Raw genomic sequence first — 17,481 nt, forward strand, 5'->3', positions numbered from 1 at the left:
TCATACTCGTTTTCAAGATAATTTACTTTTTTGACAGTGTCAACCTTTATTGTTAATTATTTTCTTTCATTACCCTCCCACATTTCATGATATATCAATATCGGCTTGACTGCTCCTGGCTTTGTTTTGGGAAGGTTTGTTCAACATTGTTGTTGCGAACTATTGTTAAACTCCATTTTTTCTTCAGGAAAACAGGTTTTTGGTGATGGTCATTCGTGATTTGTTGAATTTATGTGAAATTACCAAAGGAAAAGACAATAAAGCCGTTATTGCGAGCAACATCATGTAAGTCTGTGTCTGCCTAGGTTGCTGTACTTATATCATGCTGTATCTTCTATATTTTTCAAGGCGGCATTAGATTTATTTATACTTAACTAAAAAGATTCTGTTTGATTTTGGCCTCGTTGCAGGTATGTCGTTGGACAGTATCCAAGATTCTTAAGGGCCCATTGGAAGTTCTTGAAGACAGTAGTGAACAAGTTGTTTGAATTCATGCATGAGACACATCCCGGTGTTCAGGTAGCTTGCCCCAACCTTTATCCCAAGCTTTATATATTCTGAGATACAGTTTTCCAGGTGGAATTTCAGATTAAATGATGTGTTATTCTCTGTGAAAATCTGTGAATAACATCTTTATAAGATGTTGGGTGTTATATTGGCTGCAAACTATGTCAAGTTTTAAATTTTCGTGTAGTTCACGATGCAGCAGTTTATTTATAATCTTAAGCTAGCATCTGAAGTCTTTTTTTTACTGAGTATTTGTGCATAAAACTATAGAACTTGCACCATCCGAATCATAGATACTTAATACTTATGTTTCCCTTTCAGGACATGGCCTGTGATACATTTTTGAAAATAGTCCAAAAGTGCAAGCGGAAATTTGTTATTATACAGGTACGTATCGCTGTCTGTAACCCACCTTTAATATTTCCGTTGTCTTCTGAATGATAGATCAATTAAAGTTCTTTGCGCTTTCAGGTTGGAGAGAATGAACCATTTGTATCTGAACTTCTATCAGGCCTTGCAACGACAGTTCAAGATCTTGAGCCACATCAAATTCACTCATTTTATGAATCAGTAAGTTTTCCAAATTTGTTTCTCGCATGCCAATCAGAGTTGTTTTGCTGTTGTGATTTAATTGTTTTTCTATCTCCAGGTTGGTAATATGATCCAAGCAGAATCAGATCCTCAGAAGAGAGATGAATATCTCCAGCGGTTGATGGCACTCCCCAACCAGGTTTGTTAATTACATATGTGGCTGTTAAGCTTTGTTTATATATCTGGCTAAAACTGTTCCCCTATACAATGTAGAAATGGGTAGAAATCATAGGACAGGCACGCCAAAGTGTAGAATTCCTCAAGGATCCAGGTGTGATACGTACAGTGCTTAACATCCTTCAGGTCTGATTTCTTGCCTATTCCTCCCAATTCATTATTCCATAACATGAATTCATGTCATTATAATAGATAAGTTTGTGCATCTCTTGGTGTTTAGGGAATTGTTGATTTGATTGCAAGGTCCAACTATTAACATGTGTTTTTCTCTGCAGACTAATACTAGTGCTGCTACTTCACTGGGAACATACTTCTTAACCCAAATTTCCTTGATCTTCTTGGATATGTTAAATGTATACAGGTAAATTCCTGACACATCGATATAGCGCTAATAGTTATAGTACACTTTCTCTACTTCTTTTACCTGATGTTCATTTTATTTTTTTCATGGCTGCACCAGAATGTACAGTGAGCTTGTGTCAACCAACATTACTGAGGGAGGACCATATGCTTCCAAGACGTCTTTTGTAAAACTCCTAAGGTTTGGATGGCTTGTTGCACCAAAGATACAGTTCTAGATGCCGTTGTTTTAAAAACTCGAATAATTTATATTGTAAATCTTTGCTATACAGATCTGTTAAGAGGGAAACCCTTAAGCTGATAGAAACCTTTTTAGACAAAGCTGAAGACCAACCACACATAGGGAAACAATTTGTGCCGCCAATGATGGAATCAGTACTTGGTGACTATGCGAGGAATGTACCTGATGCTAGGGAATCCGAAGTTCTTTCACTCTTTGCAACGATTATAAACAAGTATGCCTCTTTCTTATTTTTTTGATGTGTGTAATCGACTGTAATTGTAAAAAGATTGGAAGATCTGGCTGAAGTTTACCATCTGCATCTTTCTAGATAGATGTTTACCATGCTGCAGTATTTTATTTGGATTTTTTCTTTCAGGTACAAGGCGACAATGTTAGAAGACGTGCCTCACATATTTGAAGCTGTATTCCAGTGTACATTGGAGGTAACAGATTTTATGAATTGTGTATTTGACTGGCTGAAAGAAAACTTACATGGAAGTCTTACATATGCTTTGTATATTTTATTGACACCTTTCATTCATCATTCTGCAGATGATAACTAAGAACTTCGAGGATTATCCAGAACATCGCCTCAAGTTTTTCTCACTACTTCGGGCAATTGCTACATTTTGTTTCCCTGCCTTGATAAAGCTATCAACTCCGGTTAGTGAATATATTCATGCATCTATTATACTTCTACGTGATCGAAGGACTTGTGGCCTTCTCTCATTATATGCTTATCCTTCTGACTTTCTTGTCATTTTGCAACAGCAACTGAAGCTAGTCATGGATTCAATTATCTGGGCATTTAGACATACCGAGAGAAATATTGCTGAAACTGGGCTTAATCTTTTGCTTGAGATGCTGAAAAATTTTCAGGTTTGGTGTTTATTTTCCTTCTTTTAGTTCTGTGTTTGTGGCATATGTTATGCCTGCTCTAATATTTGCCTCTGATTGTGACAGCAATCCGAGTTTTGCATTCAGTTCTACCGGTCATACTTCATGCAAATCGAGCAAGAAATTTTTGCCGTTTTGACCGATACCTTCCATAAGCCTGGCTTCAAGCTGCATGTGTTGGTGCTGCAGCATCTGTTTTGCCTGGTAAAACCATCTCTTCTTTAATTGTATCTTACTTGATAACTTAAGTAATTGTTTGCTTGGGAATGGGTAGTTCTATGCACTCAGATGTTCGTTGATAATATATTTCAGGCTGAGAGCGGTTCTTTGACGGAACCTTTGTGGGATGCTGCAACCGTACCTTACCCGTATCCTGACAACGCTGCTTTTGTTCGTGAATACACCATTAAGCTACTGAGCTCTTCATTCCCCAACATGACTACAGCAGAGGTAAATAAAAACTAAAACCAGAAGTTGATTTTACAGTTGTTCTTCTTGATTCCTCTTCCCAAATCTGTATAGTTGAATGTCAATAAATGTACTTTACAGGTCACACAATTTGTGAATGGACTTTACGAGTCAAGAAATGACCCGTCTGGTTTTAAGAATAATATTCGTGATTTCCTTGTCCAGTCTAAGGAATTTTCCGCTCAGGTAATTTTATATTGTCTTCTGCAAAGCCATTCAAATTGGTTTAAAGAACTCAAAACCGATAAGCTTAAGTCAATTTGTTGAATATTAATCTCAGGATAACAAAGATCTATATGCTGAGGAAGCAGCTGCGCAGAGAGAGAGAGAGCGTCAAAGAATGCTTTCGATTCCTGGGCTCATTGCTCCTAATGAGATTCAAGACGAGATGGTGGACTCGTAAAATTAAGAAAGGCTATACAAGAAGAAGAAGAAGATGCTTCCTGAGTTCAATGGACTGGATATTTTTTGTAATAGTAGGTTTTGAAAACAGAAAAGAGTTGAGGAGAGATTATTTTCCCCGACTGTATCTCTGCTGCTGCCTTTTTTCGAAGCCTTTACTCAATTCGATTTTGAGGATTGGAAAAGCTAAGAAAACAGAGATCTTTGGGGGGGATAAATTAGTCTTTGTTTGGATAATTAATTGGGTTAAATGTAGATTTTAAACATTTAGTTATTCTCTAGTTATCATATGATTGGCTCCTTTTTGCTTTGCTTTAAATATTAGACCTTTTTCGGGTTTGTTACTATTACTCGGTGATTCGTGTTTTGGGTGCAAGATATTTGTTAACTCTATATCTTTGAGTGGGTTTTAATTTGTAAGATAATATTAGCTTGCTCGTTGAAAAACTTCCAGTCTTCCACTATAAAGTGCACTGAGATTATCATAATACATATTCTAAGAGGAAGACAACCATGGAAAACTTCACATTCTTCACTTCTTTAACTACGATCTTGTTGGCATGAAATTGTAACTGTGATAATTTTATTTTTCGAAACTCGATATAAATTTAAATGTTTACAACTGCATCCAACAATCCTCTGAAATTTTTAGAGGAGCTTCCTTTCGAAGAGACAGCTTCGTGTGCTAGTTCTTTAAGCTTCTTAGCATTGCGTTTCATCTTCTTAGCATCATCTTGAACCAAAACACGATCCAAACACTTCTCAAACCCATCTTTTGTGAAGACTCCATTGGTAATCGTCATTCCAATCTCCCACACAACCTCCACTGCTCTCCCGTTCAATCTCTGATCACCAAAGAAGGGCCTGCAAATCATGGGAACACCTCCCGACACACTCTCCAACACCGAGTTCCATCCACAATGCGTCACAAACACACCCGTCGCCTCGTGTTTCAGTAGTTCCGCTTGTGGAGCCCATGGAACAACGATCCCTTGCTCTCTCGTCCGATCCAAAAACCCTTTAGGTAAATGAACCATGCTCTTAAGCGACCAAACAAACGGCACTTTACTCGACTCCAATCCTTCTGCTATCGCCGCAAGCTCTCCTGGAGGCGGTGTCATCACCGTACCAAAGCTAATGTACGCTACAGAACCAGGGGGTCGCTTCTCCATCCAAGCCAAACAACCGTGAGGATCGTTCACTAATGCCTCCTTTTGCGGTGTAGAAGATAACAACGCGAGAGGACCGATGTTCAGGTAACGTTTGAATTCCGAACTAAGTTTATCCGTAAACGTAGGATCCAATTCTTCAAAAGAATTGATGAAAACCGCAGTGGCACGAGGCAAAGCACGACCCATTTGGTGCAACATGTTAGAGAAAACAGAGTCTAAGTTCCCAAACAAGACTCCTTCTTGCGTATCTTTGACTCTGATCTTCTCCATTCCTGAAATAAACCCTAACGTCTCCTCCATACGTCCACCTACTTCTGTAAATTAATCAGTAATATCAAATCATTACCACAAAAATACATATAATGTCTCCAAGATCACATTTTTGTCTTATCCTCTGTTTCCTCTTTTAGCTAAGTTTCCTTTAATCGCATATTTATTTATTTATGAGATTAAGGACAAATATTTTTTTGTATTTGTATATATGTTACCTTTGACGCCGATGGTTTCTCTGATGAGATCTGTGTAGAGATGAGCGGTGAGGGAGTTAGCTCCGGCGGTCCAAAACGCGACCCACGACGCATTCATCTCCGTCGCCATATCAGCCGCGAACCAGAAAAACGCATCAGTCAGCATGCAATTCACTTTCCTACCAACCTCCTTCTCCGCCGCGGCGATCTCTCTCTTGAAACTCTCCGGCGCCGATTTTACGAACAGCTCGATCGCCTCCTGTGGTTTCCCGGCGAACACGTATCCTTCCGGAACACCGTCGGGAACGTCGTGGACTTGAATGTTCGCCGGACGATCGGAGAACAACGAGGAGTTAGATTGAGCGGTGCTGAAGAAGGAAAAGACGGTGGAGGGAGAGGCGGAGGCGAGACGGCGAGTGACGGAGAGGAGAGGAGCGGCGTGAGTGCCGAAGGGGAAAGCGAGAACTGCCACGTGAGAGTCGCTTGTTGGCTCGGAGGAAATGGCCATGGTGACTTGAGTTAGTAGTAGTACGCTCAAGAAGAGGCAAAGGCTGAAGAGAGTGATTAAATAGAGAGAAACACGAGAATGGTTGGGGATGAGCCACCGAGCAAGTATAAAGCTCGTGACCCCTGGTGGTTGGTACTAGTAGTATTAGTTTAGTACGTACCTCTCTTTTCTTAACTAAATTAAATTAATTATGTTGATCAATAAAAAGAAGTAACCCGATTATATCATGTTTATTTCACTTTTTCCGCAAAAATTAATTGCAAAATGTATCCTACTATATTAATTGGAAATTACAAATATGAAACAAACCTTAAAATGTGTAAAAATTACATTTAATTGTCATTAGAAAAACTTAATTAAGATTAATTAATTCATTAAATAAATATAATTAATTAAAAAACGAAAATTGGGGATACATTAAATTAAAAAAATATGTAGAAAAATTAAAAGAAAATCTATTAGAATCAAAACTAATTCGTATTTTAAAAAAAATTAACAGTTAAGATTTTAAAAATCTAATCGAATAAAATCTACAACTACAAATTTTATCCTACTATAAAAATTGGGAAGTACAAATATGAAACTAATCTTACAATGTGTAAAAATTACATTCAATTGCCATTAAGAAAATTTAATTAAGATTAATTAAATTAATAAATAAATATTATTAATTAAAAATTGAAAATCAAAGACACATCAAATAAAATAAATTATAGAAAAGTAAAATATATTAGAACCAAAACTAATTTGTAGTTTAAAAAAAATTAACAGGTGAGATTTTAAAAATCAAATCGAATAAAATATATAACTACAAATTTTATCCAAAACATTTTCCACCACAGGTTAAAATTATTACAGACAAGAAAAGGAAGTCACAGAAAAAAAACAATGAATGTTGTTTTCAAAGTTTTTCAGAACTTTTACTAGCTATATTTAGTCACTCTTTTTTACATATTAGTAAAGATTGCGTTTAATTGACAAAAGTTTAAACAATTTTATTCATTACATGCAAATGTTTTATTGACAAGTTTTCAATAAACATTTTTAAAATACAAAAATTATAATATAAGCAAACCAAATTTTTAATAACAAACTATTACAAATGACATAATAACAAAATAAATTATTACAAACTTTTATCAAAAAAAAAAGTTATGCCCGTGATTCTCCGCGGGTTAATAAAACATTGTAACTGAAGATATTAGAGTCGTTTTGTCGAAAAAGGATATTTTTGCATTTGTGACATTTGTTCTGTACGATATCTATATTTGTTCCTTTGTAACTGAAGATATGTTTGATTTTATAAAAATAATCTTACATACAGTATATGAAATGATACACTTAATTCGTGGTTTTCTTTTTTCCTTGCTATATACTATATTTTAACATTATTATATGTATCAAATTAAGAAATGAAATGTTGGTACGTTTTGGGGGTGACGGTTGTATAAATTTATTTTATAGTAGGAAGACTATTATAAGCAGTGTGGCCAGCCCTAAGCCACACCTTCCCGAACGGGGGCTAAAAATAAATGGTAGCCTTTAATTATAGAAAGAGGAAACATTTGCTACTGTACCAACACATCCCGATTCGGAACCGTCGTGGCTGTGGTAAAAAAAAGTCAATCAGTGCATAGAGACCGTTAACGTATAGATGGCCATTTTGGAATCTAGACAGAGGATTGATTGTATTGTATAAGCTACATGCTGATAGAAACCTTCTGGTTCTGGAGTTGTCTTAGTTAATTAATGGTACAATTATAACGAAAATATATTTATGTGTTTACGTACCTTTGAATATGAGAATGGGACCACAAGAAGAAGACATAATAAAATACAAATTGGTAACTAGAGTGACTCTTTTTGTTTTTGGTAGGTAGAATTTGTGGTTCATACGAGTTCTGTTCTGTCATAAAGGCAGATCTGTATCAGTATATGTCTCATACGTTGGAATATTCAAGTCTTATGGATCTTATTTTCTAGTAGTTTTGTGTGACTAACATGAGGATGTTAACTCCTACCAAAAGAAAAAAAAAACATTGAGGATTTTAACCAAAATGCATTTAAGAGAGTTAACATCCATAAATGTTTTATGCTGAAAACATTTTCCCAATATTGGAGTCAAAATTATTAACGATTTAAATATAGATAAATACAACATATCATTTAATCTGATATTATGCTATTTTATCCTTTACTAACATATTATTTTTGTTTGGCAACATTAATCCACTAACTAACTAATATTACTGTTTTTTCTCATGACATAATTTTGATGTATAGTGCCTATTTATAAAAAAAAAAAAAAAAAAAAAACTCACAATATGAGCTGGGCCGCAAAGCCCATAATGATTACGAAAATTTCATTATTTGATATTAGAATTATTATATTATAATATTAAAATGGAAAAGCTACTCGGAAGTAATATTAAATTTGAAAAAAAAAAAAAAAAAAACGAAGATCAATTTTGGAATATATGAATGAATGAAAACATTGTAGTTGTGGGGGGGAGACTTGGTCCTGAATTCTCTCTGGAAATTTCTTCTTCACCGTCTCTCAATTTCTCTGCGATTTCTTAGAAAATAAAAGAAAGAAAAAATTCATAATTTGGGAGAGAGGTTTTTGGTATCGGAACGAGAGAGATGGGTCAAGCTTTTCGTAAGCTGTTTGATACTTTCTTCGGCAATCAAGAAATGAGGGTAAATTTACAATCTCTCTCTCAAGATCTCTATCTACGCGTGGATCATTTCCCTATTGGGATGGATCTCTCGTGCTGCTATGTATCTTATATCTGATCTTGATTTTAATTGTGCTGTCTCTAGCTTTTTTTTTATTTCTTTGTGTACTTGAGATTTTTGTAGGCCCATCATTACTTGTTAGATGTGAATCATAGAAAAAAAAAAATGCCAAATTTATTTACTAATCATATATATTTTGTTGTAAGCTGTGGTGGCATGATTGATGGAAACAGGATTGAATTTGATATCTTTTTTCAATTTTGTGATGATGATGTCATTGTCAGGTCGTTATGCTGGGGCTGGATGCTGCTGGCAAAACAACTATTCTCTATAAGCTTCATATAGGAGAAGTTTTGTCAACTGTTCCTACCATTGGTATTAGCTCTCTGCTTTTTCTTTTTTTTTCTTGTCCCCATTTCTTATAAACATTTCAGAATCTTTGTTATTGTCTTGGCTGTGTGATTGTTCTTGTTCTCATTGGATAATTAGTGGGATTTATTCCTTGTTTTTGGACACGAGCTTTGGATTAGATCTTTTGGTGTAAGGTTTTAGATTCATTCTATTTAGACTTTACAAGAGTTATGCAGTTGTTTTGCCTTAATGAGTGTCTGTAAGATTAGTGGTAATATCAGAATTTGTAGATATTTGCAATATCGAATCTCATGATAGCTTCAGATACTGTAAACGCTGCCAACTTTTGCCTAGTCAGGGACTCATGTCTCCAAATTTCTCTTGGCGTATTATTGGTTCTTGTGGCATTATTCTTTTGTATGGTCATTGTTCTGTCATTTTCCCCTTTGGTCGATTATGTTTGCTGACAATTTGAACAATGTGTTACGCAGGATTCAATGTTGAGAAAGTTCAGTACAAGAATGTGATGTTCACAGTTTGGGATGTTGGTGGCCAAGAGAAACTGAGACCTCTTTGGAGGCATTACTTCAATAATACCGATGGACTTGTACGTATATATATTATACTTCTTTTTTGCTTTTTGCTTTCAGTCAGATACTTAACTTTCAGGTTTCCCGTCACCATGTTGGCAGATGTTATTTATGATGTTGCAGTATCATATATTATCTTCGTCCATCTTTATCGACAGTGGTAACTCTTATAACATATGCTATTGCAGATATACGTGGTGGATTCCTTAGATCGAGAGAGGATCGGGAAAGCAAAGCAAGAATTTCAGGTATACCCTTAGAATTTGCAAATGACTTTTTTTTTTTGTAAACTACTCTCTGGATAGTGCCTCAACACACTCTCTTACTTCCTCAGGAGATCATAAAAGACCCATTCATGCTAAACAGTATCATTCTGGTGTTTGCAAACAAACAGGACATGGTAATTTCAGTTTTTCTTTACGTCTTTGTTTGTTTCTCTCGTGTGTGCTTATTATTTCCTTAATTCTCACTTTCTTTTAACCCTTTGCTGGATATTAGAGAGGAGCCATGTCACCGAGAGAAGTATGCGAAGGGTTAGGATTATTTGATCTGAAGAACAGGAAATGGCACATACAAGGAACTTGTGCTCTTCGTGGAGACGGGCTCTATGAAGGCTTGGACTGGTTATCATCTACGCTTAAGGATGTTAAAGCCGCTGGATTCACATCGGTTGGCCACTCCTTTTGACTCTTCCAGGTATAAAAGAGACGACCCGAGAGCACAGTAAGCTTCAGTACAATAACTTTCAGTCTCATGATCTTGATCTTGATCAAATGTCTTTTCTCCTTGCAGGCGTGTTAATACTGTGCCCCATTGCCAAAGTCTTCTTCTTGGCATTAAAAATGTAAACACGAAACCACAATCTCCATAGATTTTTGTTCAGGAAAGAAAATTTATCTTCTCATGGTGGCCAATATTAGACTCAGTTAAGCTACTTCTGAATTTGGATCATGCTGCCATGAGAGCTTCATTGTATGTATATTCTGTTGATGAAAATTTGTATCATCTAAAAATCTTCCCTTTTTGTCTTTTCAAAATTTTGGTAGATACTAGATAATGTATTCCTTCGATTTTATCATGTTTTTTGTTTTTCTTTTTTGCTTGCATCGTTACAATTTTCGTGAGAATGTAAAGAGGGTCAGGCTCACCCGGTCTAGCAAATAAGAAAGTTGAAAATGGTGCCCTTTTGTAACTAATTCAGAGTTAACCCAAACTCTCACAAACAACTGGATTACTCTAAGTTGACAACTGAACCTTTTTTTGGTAGAAGTTGACAACTGAACCTCATGTACGAATAAGTTTTGCCTTTCTTACTTATAAACCAAAAAATCCGCCAACACACGAAGCTACTCAAGACTAATATACTGAAAGCAAGTTTCTTCTAGTAGAACAAGCATTACATTCGGGATCAGTATTCAAAGCTGATCATGTTCAAACTCTTGACTCTCTAGGTACACGTTCAAGCCAACCGCGAATTTCCCTCCTCTGCAGATATTGAATCCGATGGTGGTTGTGCAGTAGCTACAGAATCCGATGGTGGTTGTGCAGTAGCTACAGACGATAGTTGATAGCTCACGGTAAATAAACCAAAACATGCCCAAAAAATGATTTGAAAATAATAGAAGAAAGTAACAACAAAAACAGACACTTAACTGCTTTCGCCTGGCGTCTCACTCTCACTCGTGGTCGTTATTGTTTCTGATGGTTCATCAATTGTTTCCATGTCAATAGTCATTGCGTCATCAACATCTGCTTCGTCTACCTCTGTCATTATCTCATCCTTATCGCCTCCCATTGCTTCAATTCCATTTGGTGCCCAGTTTGCAGCATCCGTTTTTGTGTCTGTGGTTGCTGCATTTGGATCCTCAGTGGTTTGTGATTGTGGGTCTTTACTGATGGCTAACATAGAAGTAACCAACAAATTCTGCAAATTTCCACAAAATTAATGAAGAATTGTGTATTTCAAGTATAAAATCACAAGGGTAAGAATTTCAAACTCATACTTTTTCTAATGCAAGAGCTAGTTTTGAGAGCTTTGGGTAGATGGTCCTTGCAGCCAGAAGGATCTGTTAAACAAAAACCAATCAAAAAGCTTTGTGGTAATGATCTCAACCAAAAGCTTATAACCTCTCAAGCAAAATAAGGTGCAGATTTTTAGAAGACACTTTAATGGCATGCTTTGACAATTACAACTTTTGCAAGAGTTACGAATTACAATTACAATTACAATTTATTTCTCCTGAACTTGTAAGATGATTAGAAACTGTAAAACATGGAAAATCCTGATATATATCATAAATTCAAGAAAATAAGTTTGTTTAGAAATCCATGAGGGGGAATAGCAGAGTGAAGGTATAGAGTCAACCGATTTTACCCTCTAACATTACCAAACAAGTAAGTTTTATTATTAAATCATGACGGGCTAATGAGAACATGATATCTCGCCATCTCGGACATTGAAGTAAATCATGACCAACAAATGCATCTACTTACCTCACAGAGCCTCTGCAATGTAAATGGAGGGCCTTCATCATAACTAAGAAGAGCTGCAAAACAAGACAAATGAAACAGAAAACCAATTAGACATACTTCAAACGGTGAAAGATTAAAGGTCTACGGGTAAACAAGAACACTCAAAAGTTGTAAATACATAAATAAAACAACCTATACAACTGAACTGCAAATCCCCTGAAACAATTCTTACCGTATGCCTATTTCCCACAGTGTACAATGACAAGCCATTTTATTTCATTAACACAGGTTACTTTCTTGAAGTTTCCGAGATAGATTTTCTCAGTAGCGATTTTGAACAGATAGATTATAAATGATGAGATTAAAATTGATTGATTAAGATATTAAGCCAAGCCTCATCTCACAATTTCAAACTCTTATTATCTACACAATACTTTTTGGCAATGAAAGTAACAAATGAGAAGCTATAGAGTATAGACCTTCATCCAATCGACTAACCAGCTCTAAGAAAGTTTCTCCTAGGGCTTCCTTTTGTTGTTCATCAGTCATTTTTGCCTCAGGATATTCCGAAAGAACCTTTTACAATGCACCACATAGATAGCAAAATATCGAAATAATCAGGATGGATGTGGAATGGTAATATATATATATTCTAAGCACATAGTTGGTATACCTGTACATACCTTCTTCAACCAAGACGATAGCGTTCCCTTTAGTTTCTCCCAGTCTTGCCTATAGTATCATTACAAGGTAAGATAGCAGTGAACTAGATGTAGCATAACAGAGATGAGACCCTAAAACCCAGAATTACTCAGAAAGAAACCCACGCATCATTAAAATTGAACTCTATAGAACAATACGGTAAGGATAATAAGATAGGATGCCAGTTTAAGTGCATAATCCAGCAATTGCCCCTACTCATAGCTATTCAAAAAAGTGGTATTACCAGAACTTCCCGGTAGATGCTACTGCTTCTAGTGTGATCTTTACTTCTTCCTCAGGAATATCTGCTTTCTGGTCAGCTCCACTGCAAAAGAAAGATGGATCTGTATCAGCACAGAGATGAGGTAGTGACACTTGACACCTCAACAAACTTAATCATCAGATATTTGAGATCTATGAAGCTAAAGGCCAGAACTCGTGACCGAGCAGCCGACTAAAAAATTATTAACCTGAGTAGTGTTCTTCTGGCATTATCCTCCTCCTAAACATATAAGGAGGTCATGCGAGCAGCATAATAAACTTTAAATCAGATATAAACTCACTCGTAAGCAAAAGTTTTGACAAACTAGAGTAAAGCTAGATCCTGAACCGTCAAAAAAGTGACTTTCATCGATTCGAAACGCAGATATATCGAAGAAACAAAACTAGAATTGCACAGTAGAGCTCAGGAACACTATATGAACTATCAACATTAACGATCGGAGAGAAAAATCCAAAGCGCAGAAGCAAGCAAGAGTGAAAAGATTTGGAGTAAACATACGAATGCTCGAGAACTTGGGGATCCTGGCGTTGAACGCCGTCACTGGGAGGAGCGACGGAGGGAATCTCGGGTTCCGATGATGATGGATTCTCCATTTTGGGAATTCAGAGACTAATCTCCGGATTTTATCGAATAATAAAGCCCCCAAAATTCTCAATTGGATTCTCAATTTTGTTCGAACCCGACCCGACCCGACACTTCCCGGACCGGATCCGATTCGACCCAACCAAATGTTATTGGAAATGTTCCTTTTTTTAATATGCGAAAAAACGTGAAGACGAGAAAAGGTGATTAAAAATTAACCTGGGTTTATTAGGGTTTAGATAGAAAAATATTAGGTTAATTAAGTAAGACTTACAGTAGATTTTTTCTTCTTCTGGTCTTTCTAGTTTTAAAAACCATGGATTTTTTGCTTTCAATAAGTTGTAATAACATGCACAGAAAAACAAAATCAGAAAATTGGTATAAAACTTAACCTTTTACCCAAAAAACAAAAAAAAAAGTTGTGGAAAACTAAATATCTCAAATTAACATTCTTTTTTACAACACTTCATACTTCATATTATTCTCTTCTTCATTTTACCATCGGGTGGGTCAGTCGCTGACCAAAAAATACAGGAAGACGACCCATGCTTCATCTCTGACCCTAAAAAGTAAAATGTAAAATCAATTTTACCACCTTTCATTTGTTGATAGTGACATTGTCTATCGTCGCGCTGATAGGAATCTATATTTAATACATTGCAGCCTCATTTTGCTTCTTTGTCTTTTCTTTTGTTATAGGTTTGTAGGGTTATGATTTCCCTATCACCTCTATTGTAATAAAGTATATATAAAAATTGGAATTATGTTGTTTCTGAAACTTACCTTTCAAATCAATCATAGAACTATTGTTGTTTTATGAGAGAGAACAAAAAAAACTGTGGCTCATCAGTAACTTTAGTCGCAGTTGCAAAATTAAATTGTCTTTTGTCGATGGTTCTTCATGGTATGAATATGATTCATTGAACGGGCTTGGGGTGAATCATTGATTAACTTGGACCAAAGTACCCTTTTATATCCAATCCTTGCTGATTTTTGAGTTGCTTAGACCATCGCAATCCTAGAAGATTGCTTTAAACAAGAAAGATATTATTATTTTAATTATATTTATATATTTTTTATTTTTTATTAATTTTAACCAATAACTCAATGACATCTGTCAGAAAAATGTGAGAAACGATTCTTCCGTAACTACTCTGAGCATCGATCCTCTTCTTTTCTTATTTTCTCTCTTCTCTATATTAATTTTTTATGAAGAGTATTTTGAAGAGTACTCCTTGGTGGAGATGCCTTTATTTATGAAATGTAACCTTAACCTATGTTATAAAAAATGTATCCTAATATTGATAAAGAATTTGAAAAATTTAACTTTGTTTTGCGGCAAATCTTGAAGATTAAAATGCGGCAAATCTTGAAGATTAAAATGTGCTTTTCTATTGTTTTTTTTTTCTCCTGTCTATTTACTTTTGTTTGTTGTATTAATTAATCTTTGTGTTGAGATTGCCTTGCAACAAAAAAAGAACACAAAAGAAAATTACTATTTTCTCATACACGTCTCTCTATATGGCTTCATCATGAATATATATATTACCACAATATTGGTATTAAAAATAAAAGTAAAAAAGAAGAAGCTAAACTAAATCTTAAAAAATATACATGCATAGCCCCATATTATATAAAAAATCTCCCATTACAGCCTATGCAAAATATACTCAATCGTTGTCATAATCTATGCTAATAAGATATTGCTACAAATCGTTCTATGATGATATGATATTGTCATATTGTCATTTGAAAACGTTAATTTTTCCTACATAAATATTACTTATAGTTTATGAACTTTAGTTTTTTTTTTATATTCTTTTTTTTTTTTGTAATTACACCTAACTACAAGTCTACAATATGCTTTTATCCATTGGTTGGATGTTTTCATGATGCATATTTTTTTACCTGCAGGCGGGACAAGTTGATGAGACAGAGATATTGACTTGTATAGGCCATGTTTTAATTACTGGTATTTTTTTTTTTGATTAATTAAAAATAATATCTACCAAGTCAATGACGATCTAGTAATTTGTTAATTACTCTTATTAATAAGTAATGCAAACCAAGGTACCTAGTTACTACCTGATCAATCATATTATCAACCTTATATTATTTTCTTAAAATAGTCCACAACCCATTGGGATGTAAACATTGGTTGTTGTGAGCATATATGACCAGCAAGTAATGATCTTATTTGTTCCTCCTACATTGTATGAGAACAGAACCAAGTTCATCGTTCTCATCTCTCGCCAGTCGCCCCCATACCCCTAGCTAGTCCTACCCTTCCTCTCTCTCCATGCTAGAATTGTACACGTATGTTTGTACAACTCGATACAATAGAGTATTTTCTGCTTTCAAACGTTCTTAATGAACTCTACTGTATACTACGAATATATATATATATATATATATATATATTTATAACATCGACGAGACATTGTAATTTAAAAGGTTTAATGAAAATTTTAGGAAACTCAGTTTATTATGTTATTGTATGAACACTCGATACGTTCGATCGGACATTTCAGCAAGTATACTGTTTTAGACTAAATCCAAGTTTATACGTACGATTCCCTTTATGTTAAAAGAACTTATGTACAGTTTGGTTTTAATTTTGGATAAAACATACAAAAGTTTCAAATGAAAAAAAGAAAATTGTCTTTTATTTAAAATAGTAACTAACATACAAAAGTATTTAATAATATAACTATATATCTGTTAGTTACTATTTTAAATAAAAGACAGTTTTGGATTTTACTTTATTTTATGGACTACATGTTAGAAAATATATTTGCTATAGGTTCATGTATAAAAAGAGATAAAACTAAATTGAACATATATATTGAATAATATGCAAATTTATATGAAGAGATCCGTTATATTAAAAAGCAATGATACTTTCATTTTTTGTCTTTAGTGTGCCCTCCCCCTCACTCTCCCTTTCTCCTTTATGGGTCAGTCACCTTCATTTCTCCCAAATTAAAACATCTTCATTCTTCAATATTCTCTTAGGTATCTGGTTTTTTTTTTTTCTTTTTTTTTAAGCTGTTCCATCTTTTTATTCTTCTTCTTAAAGTATCAAGATTTGGCGTTTCTGTTTTATGTACATTCTCGGGTTTTGGGATTCTATGGGGTTTTTAGGGTTTGAATACATAAGCTAGCTTACAAGATTTGGGGTTTAGTTTGAAAAATCCCTACTTTTTGCATGATTTTTTCTTATATACATTTTTTGTTGTTCCATCTTTTTTTTTTTTGTCTTCTTAAAGGTACAAGATTTAGGATTTCTAATTGTTTATGTACATTTTGGGGTTCCATGGGTTTTAGGGCGTTTAAATACACGCATACACTAGCTTACAAGATTTGGGGCTCTGTTTGGAAAGTTCATACTTTTTGGATTTTAAAGCTCCCTGATTTTTTTTATATACATTATTATTGGGTGTTTCATTATTTTTTCTTCTTCTTAAGGTCACATGATTTTGGGGATTCTGTTGTTTTTACACATTGGTGGGTTTTAGGGCGTTTGAATACATGAACTATATACACTATAGCTTACAAGATTTGGGGTTTTGTTTGAAAAGTTCCTACTTTTTGGATTTTTGTGCTCCCATGATTTGTAGGGTTTGATTATAAAAACTAAAAACAAACTAAGAAAAAGTTTATCTGCTTTCCATAGTTCTTTCTGTAACATTAATGTGTATTTAATAAGCTTTGTCATGAACCAAAGAACTATAGATTTGTTCTCGAAATATATAGGGTTGGTATAGGAGGTGACTGAACTACTTTGCACTCGATCGCTACTATAGACTGTAGTGTCTTTTCATTATTTTTCAGATTCTGATTTGTTTTTTTTGATGGGTCTGTTATTAATATATACGGTGATGATGACATTCCTGATGTTCTTAGATCTGTTTTGATGGAAAGAGATGAGTGAGTTACTTTTAATGTAGCAAATATCTAATCGACTGCTATTTCAATGCCTTTTTGGCT

General features: G+C 34.7%; 4 protein-coding genes across 5 annotated transcripts in view; 2 read left to right on the forward strand and 2 right to left on the reverse strand.

The window, feature by feature from the left end:
* The window catches only part of LOC109124752 (protein EXPORTIN 1A), a 9,083-nt gene extending 5,111 nt beyond the window's left edge, over positions 1-3,972 (forward strand). Inside the window, exons 17-32 of one of the 2 annotated variants that reach the window (XM_010494333.2) lie at positions 188-285; positions 411-519; positions 829-894; positions 979-1,077; positions 1,157-1,237; positions 1,312-1,401; positions 1,551-1,636; positions 1,736-1,816; positions 1,908-2,090; positions 2,235-2,301; positions 2,411-2,521; positions 2,630-2,737; positions 2,822-2,959; positions 3,068-3,205; positions 3,305-3,409; positions 3,504-3,972. In XM_010494333.2, coding sequence (XP_010492635.1) covers positions 188-285; positions 411-519; positions 829-894; positions 979-1,077; positions 1,157-1,237; positions 1,312-1,401; positions 1,551-1,636; positions 1,736-1,816; positions 1,908-2,090; positions 2,235-2,301; positions 2,411-2,521; positions 2,630-2,737; positions 2,822-2,959; positions 3,068-3,205; positions 3,305-3,409; positions 3,504-3,626 — 1,683 coding nt within the window. In that variant the 3' untranslated portion in view covers positions 3,627-3,972. The remainder of the gene's footprint in view (positions 1-187; positions 286-410; positions 520-828; positions 895-978; positions 1,078-1,156; positions 1,238-1,311; positions 1,402-1,550; positions 1,637-1,735; positions 1,817-1,907; positions 2,091-2,234; positions 2,302-2,410; positions 2,522-2,629; positions 2,738-2,821; positions 2,960-3,067; positions 3,206-3,304; positions 3,410-3,503) is intronic. The other variant, XM_010494334.2, reaches the window with a different exon arrangement.
* Positions 4,088-5,891, reverse strand: LOC104769991 (UDP-glycosyltransferase 78D2). The gene is made up of 2 exons (XM_010494335.2): positions 5,286-5,891; positions 4,088-5,111 (listed from the first exon to the last, which is right to left on the reverse strand). Exons 1-2 carry the CDS (start codon positions 5,770-5,772, stop codon positions 4,234-4,236), a joined length of 1,365 nt encoding a protein of 454 aa, XP_010492637.1. The 5' UTR covers positions 5,773-5,891; the 3' UTR covers positions 4,088-4,233.
* Positions 8,232-10,530, forward strand: LOC104769992 (ADP-ribosylation factor 1-like 2). The gene is made up of 7 exons (XM_010494336.2): positions 8,232-8,472; positions 8,796-8,886; positions 9,354-9,469; positions 9,641-9,700; positions 9,787-9,852; positions 9,951-10,148; positions 10,245-10,530. Exons 1-6 carry the CDS (start codon positions 8,416-8,418, stop codon positions 10,137-10,139), a joined length of 579 nt encoding a protein of 192 aa, XP_010492638.1. The 5' UTR covers positions 8,232-8,415; the 3' UTR covers positions 10,140-10,148; positions 10,245-10,530.
* On the reverse strand, positions 10,684-13,568 carry LOC104769993 (serine/threonine-protein phosphatase 4 regulatory subunit 2-like). Its single transcript, XM_010494337.2, has 8 exons — positions 13,408-13,568; positions 12,871-12,951; positions 12,608-12,656; positions 12,404-12,500; positions 11,946-11,998; positions 11,456-11,518; positions 11,106-11,376; positions 10,684-11,003 (listed from the first exon to the last, which is right to left on the reverse strand). The coding sequence occupies exons 1-8, from the start codon at positions 13,500-13,502 to the stop codon at positions 10,912-10,914; spliced, it is 801 nt and encodes a 266-aa protein (XP_010492639.1). The 5' UTR covers positions 13,503-13,568; the 3' UTR covers positions 10,684-10,911.

This window comes from Camelina sativa, chromosome 20, assembly GCF_000633955.1.
Source record: "Camelina sativa cultivar DH55 chromosome 20, Cs, whole genome shotgun sequence".
Lineage (NCBI taxonomy): Eukaryota > Viridiplantae > Streptophyta > Magnoliopsida > Brassicales > Brassicaceae > Camelina > Camelina sativa.